At 46.3% G+C, this 12,624-nt stretch overlaps 1 protein-coding gene across 1 annotated transcript in view; it reads left to right on the forward strand.

The window, feature by feature from the left end:
* The window catches only part of LOC104540782 (sodium bicarbonate transporter-like protein 11), a gene marked incomplete at both ends in the record, with an annotated part of 43,057 nt that extends 31,843 nt beyond the window's left edge, over nt 1-11,214 (forward strand). Inside the window, 3 exons of the mRNA XM_010184667.1 lie at nt 1,881-2,004; nt 4,923-5,129; nt 11,130-11,214. Coding sequence (XP_010182969.1) covers nt 1,881-2,004; nt 4,923-5,129; nt 11,130-11,214 — 416 coding nt within the window. The remainder of the gene's footprint in view (nt 1-1,880; nt 2,005-4,922; nt 5,130-11,129) is intronic.
* Nucleotides 11,215-12,624: the final 1,410 nt, after the last annotated feature.

The raw sequence follows: 12,624 nt of genomic DNA on the forward strand, positions 1-12,624 counted from the left end.
CTTTTTATGAGCTCAATTATTGGAGGATCAAGATAAAATTGCTGAGAACACAACCTGGCATCTCATTAAATCATAGCCCATCATTTCCTTGTGTGACTAATACTGGGCAAAAATAGGTTTTTTTTCAGCTTGTTGGCCAAACCAAAGCAGAATCAAATTTAGCTCAACCCAAACCAAAAGGGAACTTGGAGGCTTTGGCCAAACCAGACTTGATTTAGAGTCAGCTGAAAATGTCTTGCTAGTTCTCAGGGTTTCTGGGGCTTTGGCTATTTACCCTTCAGATTTATTTTTTTCTCAGTGGGAACTTAAGTGGTACTTGAGAAAATCTGCTTCGTTTTCAAAGTGGCTCTCCTCTTGGCCTGAGCTGTGCAGAGTTTTGCTTGCAGTCTTGCATAACTTGGGATTTCTCCACGCTGAACCACGACTTCTTTTTGTCCTTTACAAATATTTGCACAAGTCTACTAGGGACTGCAGTTTCGGTTTGTTTTATACTTGTAGCTGGATTCTGGAATTAAAACAGCAATGTGGGAGCTGTAAGTGCTACACAGGGAATAGCTGGGTTTAAGTCAGCTGAGTAATGGGTTAAATTTGAAGAAAAGCTTGAGATGCTGAATGATGCATGGGCAGAAGTAACTTAGCCTTGCACTAAAAGTGCTGAGACACCATTTTCCCCCCCAAAATAGAGATATAACAGCAAGACCAGGCTTGCATAAGCTGCATTCTGCACAAGGGCACTGTTTCTCCTCTCTGTGCTCAGGTGCATTAGACCTTCTCTATGGCACCTGTTTAAATCGGGTTTTACCCTCACTAAACCAGCTCAATCTGATGTGTAAAGGTATTACTGACTTAAACTGTGTCCATGCATCGTCCTAAACAAGGCTGGAAATCCCTCACTCAGTTTTAGTGGTGTATCTGATAATGGGATTCGGATGCATGTGTCAGTACCAATAAAGCTCTTTTACAGAGGACTTGGAAAAACCTGTCTCATAGGTGTGAGAAGTCTATGGATAAAACTGTTCCAGATCAAAATGGGTAATGATGACAGTGGGTTTCTCAGCGTCTTGAGAATGTGCTCTGTGTTGCTAAATCTTTCATTACTGCCTAAGCACTGTGAGATCTTGTTGCACGCTCTCCCAGTCCCTCAAGGTAAGGAAACGGTGGACTCCTGATTGAGAGAGACACAAGGTTTTGGCCTGGCTGCCAGGAAAACTAGCTTGTATGTGCTTGTAGCTTGTATGAAGCAACTCAATAACAAAGAGCAGCCTTTTAGAGTCAGTTTTTCCTCTCCATACCCCAGAGTTGTGGTCAATGGCTCCACGTCCAAGCGGACAGCAGTGATGAGAGGTGTTCCTCAGGGGTTGGTGTTGTAACACCTGTACCAGAGATGTGAAAAATATAAAAGCTGAGGACAAATAGGGAAAGCCAAACAGAGATCTGCCCAAGGCAAAAGTGGAAATATATTGGTTTGGCACCATGCCTTAGTGTTTCCAGAAGCACTTTTGGAGATCAGGTGGAATGAAGTGTAAACTGCTTTCCAGTACTGTACGTGGTGGGTTTGTGGTTTTTTTTTCTAAGAAGGCTTTTTTGTAGAAGCTTCTGTAGCACTGCAAGTGCTAGGTATGTTGCACTCTCTTTTGATTTTGCACCCTGAAATCTTGACATTTATTTTCCATAAAAACACGGATGTCAAATTGTACAGAGGAGTTTAGCAGAACTGGGCTAACAAAGTCACTGCTTAAGACTTTCGGAGTGACCCTTTCACAACCAACAACGTTTTGTGTCTCTCAAGGTTGAAATGTTTGTTTATAAACCTCGCACACCAGGAGATAGCATGCCATGTGTCACAGTGCCGTGTGTAACAATGCCTTCTTCCTTGGCAGTTGCACTATAAAGTCCCTCCAGAGACGTCATGTTTGCATCAGCCGCCTGGAGAGGCCTCAGAACTGGGGTGAGAACTCCTGCGAAGTGAGATTTGTGATATTAGTCCTGGCTCCTCCTAAAATGGTGAGTATTGCACTCTTGTTGGCTCTGGCACTTACGAGTGTTCTCCCAGTGTTGCTTTTCCTTGGTCTTCTTCTAGAGTTAATGACCATATATTATTTATAAACACAAGGGGATGTGAAAGGCTCAAGATCTTCTCAGCAGTTTTCAAGATGGTTTATGCCAAGTGTCTGTGAGGGGTAGATTTGTCAGCTGTGTCCTTGTCTCATACTGGAGAATGGCCTCTAGCCTGAATGGGAGGAGATCAAATGTGTCTGTAGTCCCCATACACTTTTTGCTAGAGCTGCTGCCATGATGCATGTAATACTCTACATATTCCCCTTCCAGCTTTACCAGTTTAGTCACTATTTTTAGAGGTAAGGAATGCTGTTCCTGCTTAAAGCCAGGCTCGTGAAGGGCTCTTGTGGGTCTGCAGCTGATGCCCTGCTGTAAAGGTCTGGGTTTCTTCCCAGCAAACTCTTGATGGGTCTGACAGTTGTGCTGCAGATGTGGTTGCAGCAGCTGTAGATGGACTGATATAACTAAGAGAAAGGTGTAGTTTTGTGAGTACTATTGTGGAATGGGTGAGACTATTTAAGGCCTGGGGTGTTTGCAAGGTCAGGCTGTGCTTTTGATGTCCTACGGGATGTGCTTTCATAGCTTTTTGGCACTCAAAACAGCAAGGCTGAATCTTGCTTAAGTGTACTTACTGGCCAACAAATGACCTAGTAGTCCACATTTACTGCAGTATCGTGGGGGGCATCAAGGTCAATTGGGGATCACCATCCTGCCTTCCTAGAAAGCACTGGCTTGATGAAGATGTGGTGTTCTAGCTAATGGTCAAGGAGTTCAAAGCTCAAGACCTTTTCACACTTCAGCTGGCTGTTTACACCTTGGGGCTACCAGGTCTGTGCTTTGGGAAGGTGCTGAGAGGTTGAGGACCTTGTCTGGAACAAGACATATCCTGCTTCAATTTCCTGCCCTTCAATGCTTTCGGTGTGACCTCGGGACCTTCTAGTCTGGTCAGTCTGTCTCCTCCCTGCTCCATCACCACCCTTGTTTAAATGGAAATACTGGTGTTTCCTTATTTCCCAGGATTTCTGGCAGATATTCCCAACTGAGCAGTTGAATGCTTTTGGCATAGATCTCAAGCCCAACAGGCTGAAAACATATTGACGTTCCTTATGAAAAGCAGCAGGTGACCAAGCTGATCCTGCGTGCGGTTGCATTGATCTCTTTCGTTGTATGGCAGTTTGCTTATCTCCAGCCAGCTACGTGCAAAGCACCCGGCGAACAGCTCTGCATCCACTTGAAAGTTCACAGTTCCAATGGACGGCATCAAATTAAGGAAAGGGAGTGGAGGCCGAGCCAGAGCTGCAGTTGCCAATATGCTTTTTATTTTAAATGAGTTTATCTAGCCAGCTCTAAGTACGCATTTCTGGTGCAGCAGTTAAAATAATTAACCTGCTGACAGTAACAGATTAAATGAGCTTTGCTTGAGAAAGTGGGCATCTGTTGTGCTGAGGAGTCCAGTTCCTTGGCCTTCTCTAATATGGAAGTTGAGTTCTCTTGCAAATCTCTGTGCTCTTCCTCCAACCCATGCATCTCTCTCTGGGAAAGCAAAGCAAGGCAGCAGCTTTGGGCAACCTGAAATAACCCCTCACAGCATCCAGCCCAAGGACCACTGCTGCTTAGAGGTGAAAGGAGAAGCCACCCCTGTGATGGCAAATCCAGGCTGCTTCAGTCTGAAAGGACCAAGCTTAAAACCTGTAAAAGCAACTCCCTGGACAGGTTATCTTCACTTAAATCCAAACCCTTCCCCAGAAACCTAAATTGAACACATACTAGTGAGCACATCTAAAGGGACATTCCCTGTGTTGGAGGAGAGGTGGAGGCAGGGCAGTGAGTGATGACTTTAGGACCAGCGTGGTGCCACCCACATGTCCATGCCTTTGCGTCAAGCAGCACTGACTTATTTGTTTGTGTTCATGGAGAAATTGTCCCTCTGTTTTCTTATGAATCACGAAAACTAATTCAGATGAACCACGTAATGCTCGCTACTACTTTCATGGTAATGCGAGGAGCTTGGAAACTGTCCAAAGGGAGGGTGGTTGATTGGGGGTGTCTAGCAGTTGCTGCATGATGAGTGCTGAGTGTAGCTAAGGCAGGGGGGTTAAAACTTTGCATCACAAAGATCTCTTACTGAGCTGTGATTCGGCATAACTTTGCCTTGGCAAGTCTCTTATCTGTCCTGACCAAAGTGGTACGAGCAGTTGAGCAGGTCAGGATGTGCAGAGCTTGGTTTTGGTGGCTTTGTGCAGGGATGGGGAGCTCCATCTCCTTTGCTGTTGCCTTTGCATCTAATTTCCAAGGTGCTTGGAACAATAGGAAAGTGAGCTTGGATACCATTGAAGCTGGACCCTCAAAGATCAGCCCTGTGGTTCACAGAAACATTAAAGCCTGCAAATAGGCACTTGTTCCTTTTTAATGTTTGTGAGCAAACATTTTTGTCCCTTCCAGGCATTTGGTGAAGACAGACACTGCTGCTTGTGTGCATGCTCAGCTGCTTGTTTCCTAAGCTTTCCTCTGCACCAGCAGCTGCTTCAGCTGAGAGCTCTAAATCTCTGCTTGTGCTGTCAGAATTACCCCAGAGAGGCCAACTGAGTTGAGTTTTAATGCCCAGAAAACAGGAAGCTAACAAAGCAGGCGTACACAAAAATCTGTCTTCAAGAAAAGACATCAGGACACTTCTACCTGCAGGAGCCTTGACTACAGTGTATTTCCATCCCAGTAGCAGTGATGCTGAGATGCTGCAGGATAGCAAAGACTCTTGCAGCTTACTCTTCAGGTGGTGCCCAGTGGGGCAAATAATTGGTTTTACCTTTTGGAAGTGAAAGAAAATAGTTTTACAAGGTTTTTTTTTCTGTCCTTTTTCCACTCAGAAAAGTACCAAGACTGCTACAGAAGTGGGCAGGACCTTTGCCACAATGTTTTCGGACATAACCTTTCGGCAGAAGCTCCTAGAAACCAAAACTGAAGAGGAGTTCAAGGAAGCCTTAGTCCACCAACGGCACTTGTTGACAGTGGTGAATCAGAGACCCTCGGGGATGAGCGATGGGCACAAATCGCATGGTCCCAAGCCCCTCAAGGTAAGACTGGTCAACATCTGCTGTGTCCCTGCTTCAGTGGTGTCCAAATGTGTAAATGCAAGGGGTTTAGATTAAGGAGATGAAGTACTTGTGCTGCTTGCATCCATTGGGATCTCCTCCAGAGAGGAGGATAACCTTCCTCTTCTCCACCCAGAGGAGAGCTGTGAAGATGCTGAGGGGCTGGAGCAGCTCTGCTATGGAGACAGCTGAGAGAGTTGGGGTTGTTCAGCCTGGAGAAGAGAAGGCTCCGGGGAGACCTTAGAGCACCTTCTACGACCTGAAAGGGCTACAGGAGAGATGGGGAGGGACTTTTTACAAAAGATGGAGTGATAGAATGGAGGGGAATGTTTTCAAACTGGAAGAGGGGAGATTTAGACTGGATATGAGGAAGAAATTCCTCCCTGTGAGGTGGTGAGGCCCTGGCCCAGGTTGCCCAGAGAAGCTGTGGATGCCCCCTCCCTGGCAGTGCCCAAGGCCAGGTTGGCCGGGGCTTGGAGCAGCCTGGGCTGGTGGAGGTGTCCCTGCCCATGGGGGTTGGACTGGGGGGGCTGTGAGGTCCCTTCAACCCAAACCATTTTATGAATCTTAGTAAGCTCTCAGTGCTGAGATTTCTTCGAACAGCCACTGTTTGTATGTCCACTTTCCTCAGCTCCTGCTGTAAACCTGAAAAAACACACTTTGAAGAGGCAGATGCTAAAGGGATGCAGAGGCAGTAGAGGGTTGAAATGGTTACTGGACTTTGAATCCGGATGCTCAGTCAAGGGTGGGATTAATTGATCTGTGCATTGTCAGTCCAAGGTACTTAATCCTTACAACCAGAAGTCTCTGAAGAAGCTGCTGCTTGTCTATCCCACAGCCAAAAGCTTTCTTGGCCATCCCTGCATGGTAATTTCACTTAAGTTGCCTGTCAGTAGTTGGCCTGACTTCTCCCTGTTTGATCTGTAGCTCTGCATAACGTTACTTGCTTTGTACTCAAGTTCGAGGGAAATGCTGTAACTCTGCTTTCTTTTCTGGAATTTCCTGTGTATTGGTCATTGCTTTGCTTTTCCGTTCAGAAATCCATTCTTTAACCAGACAGCATACCTGAAAAACAAATTGTGCCATCTCCAGCTTGCTGCTCCTGTCCCTGAATTACATGTAACCTTAAAGCTTTGGGTTGCCTGCAGTGCAGAAGCTGGTTAACTTATCACTTTTATTTTTTCCTGGAATAGAAGTAAGAGGTTTTGATCTGCACATCTGGAAATGAGCAAAGCTCGTGTTTTTCCTGCAAAATCCCCTTGCTTATAAGTAGCACTTTGAGCTTCACTAGACCCCATACCTGCTCTTCAGTTTGCAGTAGGTCTTAAAACCCCCTTCAAACCTGTGTCATTCTGAGTGGTAGCACTTGGAGTAGTTGTGGTAACATCATTTGGGTAAAGTAGGTTTAACCCTTTGCACTTGGTCTTTCGATAGAGTTTTTGGTTCAAGTGTTTGGCTCTGTCTTGTGCTGCAAGCAGCCTTTTTTAATTATCTGCAGAGGAATTTCTGCTCTGTGGTTTGAGCAGGAGGGCTGGATGTAATGATGAGCTTGTAGGTGTTGGCCCTGGGAAGTGGTGGTTCCTACCTGCCTTGGCCAGGCAGACCTTTGATGGCTCTGAGCTATTACTGTAGCTAGTGAGGCTTGTTTCTTTAGCACTTGCTCTTGGCATTGACCTTTCTTGGGCTGGATTTGGTAAATCCTTGTTTTTAAAAGGTTTTATCCCTCAGCTCTCTCAGGAGTTGTAATGTGTAGTAGTAACTGCTTTTCTCATAGCTCTTGGAAGAAGCTGTCCCCGACGCTGCCTTGCCAGCATAGACCTGAAGAGCTGGGATGGAGATTGCTTTTCCTGGCAAGCAAAGATTTACCTGGAGAAGTGAGGTTGATTTGAGATCATAGCCTGCATGAGAGCCACCTCCAGCAGCATCTCTTTCTCCCTGCCCTGTGTGACAGCCTTCTAGAAAGGAAGCATTTAATATGAGCACCAAGTTATATGAGACCAGAGGTGTAATTTCAGCCTGTGAACCACTGGTGAAATAAATACCCTAATCTGAAGCTACTGTATTATTACACGTGAACCTTCAGGGAGAGTGAAGCCTCTTGGTAGCATAAAAATCTGCCTCCCTTCTTCCATTGATCCTGCAGTGATGGGGGAGAAACGGGCCTCAAATGCTTGATTTTTACCTCTGCTAAAATACTGAAGGGGACATGATGGCTGCGTACAATGCTATGCCTACAGCACAGCCAGTTTGCTTTGGCTCACCTTGGAGGATTATTTAGGCAAGGCTGCGTACTCAGTCATAATTAAACCAGCCTGAAATCCTCTCGTTTACTGAGGCGTCTGATTGTGATTTTGTTCACGGAGGAGCTGCTAACAGTTCTGATGCTCTGGCTGTGATTTTTGTCTGATACTTTTTGTGGGTTTGCTCACAGGGCTGGGCTATGTCAGCTCAGCATCAGAAGGAGGGAGAATAACGTGTGTTCCTAGGCTGTGTAAAATAGTTGTGAACCACGCAGTACTTTAGGGGAGGATTGAGAAAGGGTCGATGATGTTGGAGCTGATATTTTCCATTTGGCTGTGTAACTCATAGGTTTAGCCTCTAACCCAAACAATGGTGGTTTATGGCAAGAGACCTGGAGGGATCTGTAAAATGGAAAGTAGAAAATGCATTAACTCTGTCTAGGATTTTTTTGTGTGCTCCTCTTTGCTGTTCTTTCCTCCCTCTCTACTAGGAGCAACATGGGCAAAGTACTGGATGGGCTTACAGAAGGGAAGAACAGGAGATTGAAGGAGAATTTGGTGCTGAGTACTTGAGCTGCAGTTCAAGCAGCTCTGTATATAGCACTATAGAAGGCTAATAAGCCTTGAGTTTGGTAGGGGGTGCAACTCTGGGAAAGAAAGGCTACCTGGATGAGGCCACCTACCATCAGGATGTTAAATTAAAAAGATGGCAGGCTGTGAGAGAGGTGCCATCATGAACAGGAGTGGAAAGCCAATGGGTCAGCCAAATGACCCGCTGAAGGAGAAAAAGGAAGGAAATCTCTGTCCAAAGAATTCTCAGCACCAGAGGGTACGAGGAAGCAAAGCAAAAAGGGCAAGACTGAAGTGTTACCGTTGTCCTTACCAGAATTTTTGGTTGCCTCCATGATGTGCAAGCTCAGAAGATGGCAGGAGGCAAAAGCCAGACTGAAAAGTGTCTGGAGTTGGAGTTAGATGATGAAGATGCATGGTGGATAGGTTGGGAGATAAAAGTAAAATGAAAAAGGGGCAGTACCTTCAGAGGTCAGTAAACTTGGTCTTTTCTCTCCTCAGTGCAAGCCAAGTTGAGTACGAAGTTAGCAGGGCAGAGAGGAAAGAGAAGGATTTGCCATATATAATTACAGAATCACAGCATGGTTTGGGTTGAAGGGACCTCACAGCCCCCCCAGTCCAACCCCCATGGGCAGGGACACCTCCACCAGCCCAGGCTGCTCCAAGCCCCGGCCAACCTGGCCTTGGGCACTGCCAGGGAGGGGGCACCCACAGCTTCTCTGGGCAACCTGGGCCAGGGCCTCACCACCTCACAGGGAGGAATTTCTTCCTCATATCCAGTCCAAATCTCCCCTCTTCCCCATACTTAGCCACTGATGAGATTTAGGTTGACAACCCCATGCCCCACCCTAGGCTAAACTTGCACACATGCAACAGATGTGTGAAGGGATCGGGGTTCTCAGACATAACCCACTGCACATCTCTCAATGTGCCTCATGGGACAAGAATTTAAGTGGTTTTCTCTTCCACTCACTGTTGCCTATGAACAGGCAATATGCATGGGTGCCCCTTCCCTCCCCATCCCACTCTCAGCCCCGGGGCAGCAGCATCTTCCCCTGAAGATGAGATACCCTGAGCATCGTTTCCTGTGCTCACTGCAGCGAGACGAGTAAACATATTAGTCATTAAAGTCATTGTGAGTGTCTGACTGACTCGTGCCTTCAGGAATGTCTTTCTGGGGGTGAAAAATTAAATAGCTTTTTGAGTGCATATGGCTTTGATGTCCAAATATGCCTCCAAATATGGTTTTGGCTCATAGCATTTTTCGGAAATGCTTAAAATGCAGATGTTGTGTGGGTGTCTGCAGTATTTTTCATCTTGGTTGTTCAAGTTGGAGAGTGGAAACTGGCTTGAAGTAACACAGGTGTATTGGCAAAATGCAAAGTACCACAGAATTGACTGAAGTTGGTGAAATATGAGATGTGTTCATCACTGATAGAGCTGGTCCTCTGAGGGATCAAACCATAATGTTTGCTGTGCCCGGTGTATGCCTCCTAAAGGAGAGGGTTCCTTGCTGTGTTTTATTGGTGGCTCTGATCTTCCTGGCACTGCAAGGCAGGCGAGTCCCATCAGAAAAGGTAAAGTTGTATGTAGTCTCTTAAATGAGCACTGCAGTGTCAAGCCCTTTCGAAAGCAGTAGTTTTCATCAGTTAAACCAGCCAAGCAGTAGGGAAGATGTCCATGCTACTCTGACATGATCTGTTGGTGTAAATTTTGGATCTGTGGTTTGGTTTTTTTCTTTTTACACTCCCTAGCAGAGGTTATAACTCTTCAGTGTCTCATTCTGCAGCAAACATATGAAATGCTCTAGCTGAGACAGCTGGGGTAATTAGCACTGTATAAAGGTGCATTTGATTTTTCAGAGTAGTATGGGTCCTCGGAGTCGAGGATAACAGGAAAAAAAATCTGACAAGTGCCTCATTTGCAAGTGTTGCCTACTGTGATGCTCTCCATGTGCTTTCTGTGAGGAGTGGTGGTGAGAACTGGGAGGCTGTAAGTCAATAGCAGCTGTCACGTATTTCTGAAAAACTCCATATTGCTTGTGGTGTGCATCAGATCGTAAAAACAGTTGTACTGCACCTTGCAGACCCCCAAACCAGGAATAAAAGGAAATGTGTTAGACTTTTGGAACCCTTTCACAATGATTTTACTGCCTTTAAACAAACTACAGTTTGATTGTATGAAGTTATTCTAGCCTGTCCCCTTTTTGGTGCAGTTTGAGGTGCAGTCTTAGTTCCCCTACTATGTTGATTTGAGGTCTCCCTTTTCTGTGGTGATGCCAAGGAAGGGAGCATTTGCTGGGGATCCCCCTTCAGAGGCTTCAGGTGGATTTGGAGGAAGTGTTTCATAGAATCATTTGGTTGGAGAAGACCTCTAAAACGATTGAGTCTGACAGTTAACCTCCCTACTACAAAACCATGTCCCTAAGCACCTCACGTACCCGTCTTTTAAACACCTCCAGGGATGGGGACTCCCCTGGACAAACCCATTCCAGTGCCTGATAACCCTTTCAGTGTATAAATGTTTCCCTCATATCCAACCTCACCCTCCCCTGGCACAACTTGAGGCCATTTCCTCTCATCCCATCACTTGTTGCTGAGGAGCAGAGCCTGACCCCTCCTCGCTACCCCCTCCTTTCAGGAGCTGCAGAGGGGATGAGGTCTCCCCTCACCTCCTCTTCTCCAGCTGAACTCCCCAGCTCCCTCAGCCACTCCTCATAACACTTGTGTTTCCAGTGGCATCTAAAGAAATAAGTTATCTGGAGAGGTGGGAAAGGTATCTCTGACCTGATGCTTACTCCATGGATACCCAGGTGTTATCCAGCACCCTAAGGTCTGATCCTGCTGTTGGCCAGGGTGTTGACAGCGAGTCACTTCCACGCAGTGCATCAGCTCCCTCACCTGCACGGCAGGGGTGCAGATATGAATGGGAGGGGGAGAAGGGAAGGAAGGGAGGAAAACAGGGTGGTCTGGGGGATTTTCTCTTTTACAATCCTTTTGAAGATATAAATTGAAGTCCAGAGGGTTTATTTTTATTATCATTACGAAAATCTGATTTGAATGCCCTATTCAAAATGAGCAGTTTTGCTCCTATCGCTACTGAATAAGGAGGTTAATCTCTTTAACAATGCGTGAGCCTTTAAACTGACACAGCACTTCCTTCCTTTCTTTAGCTGCATGAGTTTCTCAACGTTGGCAAGGGGATTTCTGATGACATTGCACGAAGATTTCCAGTGTACGCGTTGGACTTCACTGACGGTACGTTGGCCAATGTTTATGAAAGCATTGGCCTGCTGCTGAATTTTTGTGATGCCGTGTCCTGTTTACAGTGTGCGTTGAATGTGGTCTTTGATATGTGCAGTGGCTCCCTTATTTAAAAGGCTATTTTGACAAAAGCCTGTGAATAGGCAGTGTGGCATGTTTATAGATGAGAATCTTGCAGTGTTCCCTTAATGAAGATGCTGGCTGTATGTAGAGGAGGATTTTAATTCTTATGAAGCAATGAGGTGATTAAATGGATTGATGGTTGTCGTGTGTAGACACAGATCAAGTCATTGCAACCTAATTAGTCAGCACTGGCCTAATAGGGCCCTTTCTGCTGTCTTTGCAAGCCAGCATCAATAGCAATTACGGTGATGCTGTAAGAGTTGAGAATGATTAAACAAAATCTGAGCTGCAGTAACTTCAGCTCGGTGCTTTTAAAAACAGGATATAGCTCGTCTGCTGCAGCCAGATCACAGGAGCAGCAATACAGTGTTTGCATCGAGCCTCAGGTTTGAGCTTTATATAGCTCCTGCAATGGCCTTTTAGGTTTTAAGTTACTTTCTCTCTTCTCACTTTCAAACTTTCACTTTCAGAGACTCTTAAAGGCTGTGCAAAGTCTTCAGGGCGCAAAGCATAGCTACAGAGCCTCAGCCTAACATCAAAACATGTTCGGTTTCCTTACGGCTGGTTAGTACATTCAATTACTAAACCCAGGAAAGTTTGCCTAAAATAAAGAAGTGTAGACAGGGAGATATCTCAGGGCTTCATCAGACACCTTTCTGCAGCTTAAGCTTGAGAGCAAGTGTGGACATGGCATGGATGTGTGTCCTCCACTGTATTTCAAGAAGGATGGTCACCACCAGCAGAGGATCACAGTGATCAGCTGTTGGCTGCTTGGCTGAAGGAGATGCCGTGTGTGTGTAGAAGTTGCCAAGCGGTTGTTTCCCACAAAGATCCAGCTTTGACTGGGAAAGCTTCCCCCACCACAGTGTGTTTTGCAGTTACAGTGGTATTTGTTGGGGAGATTCTGAGCCCCTGAGTTCAAGAAGGACAGGAATTGCTTGGAAGAGTCCAGTGCAGAGCCACAAGGATGATGAGGGAGTGGAGCATCTCCTGCTGAGGAGCGGCTGAGGGAGCTGGGACTCTTGAGCTTGGAGCAGAGGAGCCTGAGGGGTGCCCTCATTCCTGGGGATCCATTTGGAAAGGGCAGTGTCAGGAGGAAGGAGCCAGGCTCTGCTCTGGGATGGCCAATGCCAGGACAAGGGGCAATGGTCCCAAGCTGGAGCACAGGAGGTTCAAGCTGCAGATGAGGCCAAAGTTTGTGAGTGTGAGGGTTCTGGAGCATGGCCCAGGCTGCCCAGAGAGGTTGTGGAGTGTCCTTGTGTGGAGACACCCAAAGCCCTG

Source organism: Mesitornis unicolor, unplaced genomic scaffold, assembly GCF_000695765.1.
Source record: "Mesitornis unicolor isolate BGI_N332 unplaced genomic scaffold, ASM69576v1 scaffold11255, whole genome shotgun sequence".
Classification (NCBI taxonomy): domain Eukaryota; kingdom Metazoa; phylum Chordata; class Aves; order Mesitornithiformes; family Mesitornithidae; genus Mesitornis; species Mesitornis unicolor.